This window comes from Penaeus monodon, chromosome 24 (genome assembly GCF_015228065.2).
Source record: "Penaeus monodon isolate SGIC_2016 chromosome 24, NSTDA_Pmon_1, whole genome shotgun sequence".
NCBI classification, from domain to species: Eukaryota; Metazoa; Arthropoda; class Malacostraca; order Decapoda; family Penaeidae; genus Penaeus; species Penaeus monodon.
The window spans coordinates 10,156,653-10,156,976 of record NC_051409.1 but is presented as its reverse complement, the minus strand read 5'-3'; the positions used below and the strand labels follow the sequence as shown (position 1 = coordinate 10,156,976).

The following is a 324-nucleotide window of genomic DNA, read 5'->3' as shown; positions in this document are numbered from 1 at the left end:
TGTAAATATTTTGATTTACAGTAAGGGGTCAAAAGTTTATAGAATACTGCAACTTTATCTTAATTTTCCTTTTGGTGCATCTTTCAGGCTCTCTCAATAATTTGTAACTGTGTAATTTTTATCTAGAGGTTGTGTCTAGAAATTAAGAAAAAAATGTTTTTTGCAGATTGGTTCTAGAAGCAGTGTTTATTCACCAGAAAGCAGAGTAAGAAAAACTGGATCTTATATATATGAAGACTTTATGCCAACAGATGGAACAGATGTTAAGGTACAGTATTTTTTGTTTATATTTATAATTTATGCAGTGTTTGATATTGATTGAAA

The 324-nt window shown here is 28.7% G+C and overlaps 1 protein-coding gene across 1 annotated transcript in view; it reads left to right on the top strand.

Moving 5' to 3' along the window:
• The window catches only part of LOC119588555 (inositol hexakisphosphate and diphosphoinositol-pentakisphosphate kinase-like), a 23,388-nt gene that overhangs the window by 17,816 nt on the left and 5,248 nt on the right, over window positions 1-324 (top strand). Inside the window, exon 6 of the mRNA XM_037937195.1 lies at window positions 167-268. Within this exon, the coding sequence (XP_037793123.1) occupies window positions 167-268 (102 nt within the window). The remainder of the gene's footprint in view (window positions 1-166; window positions 269-324) is intronic.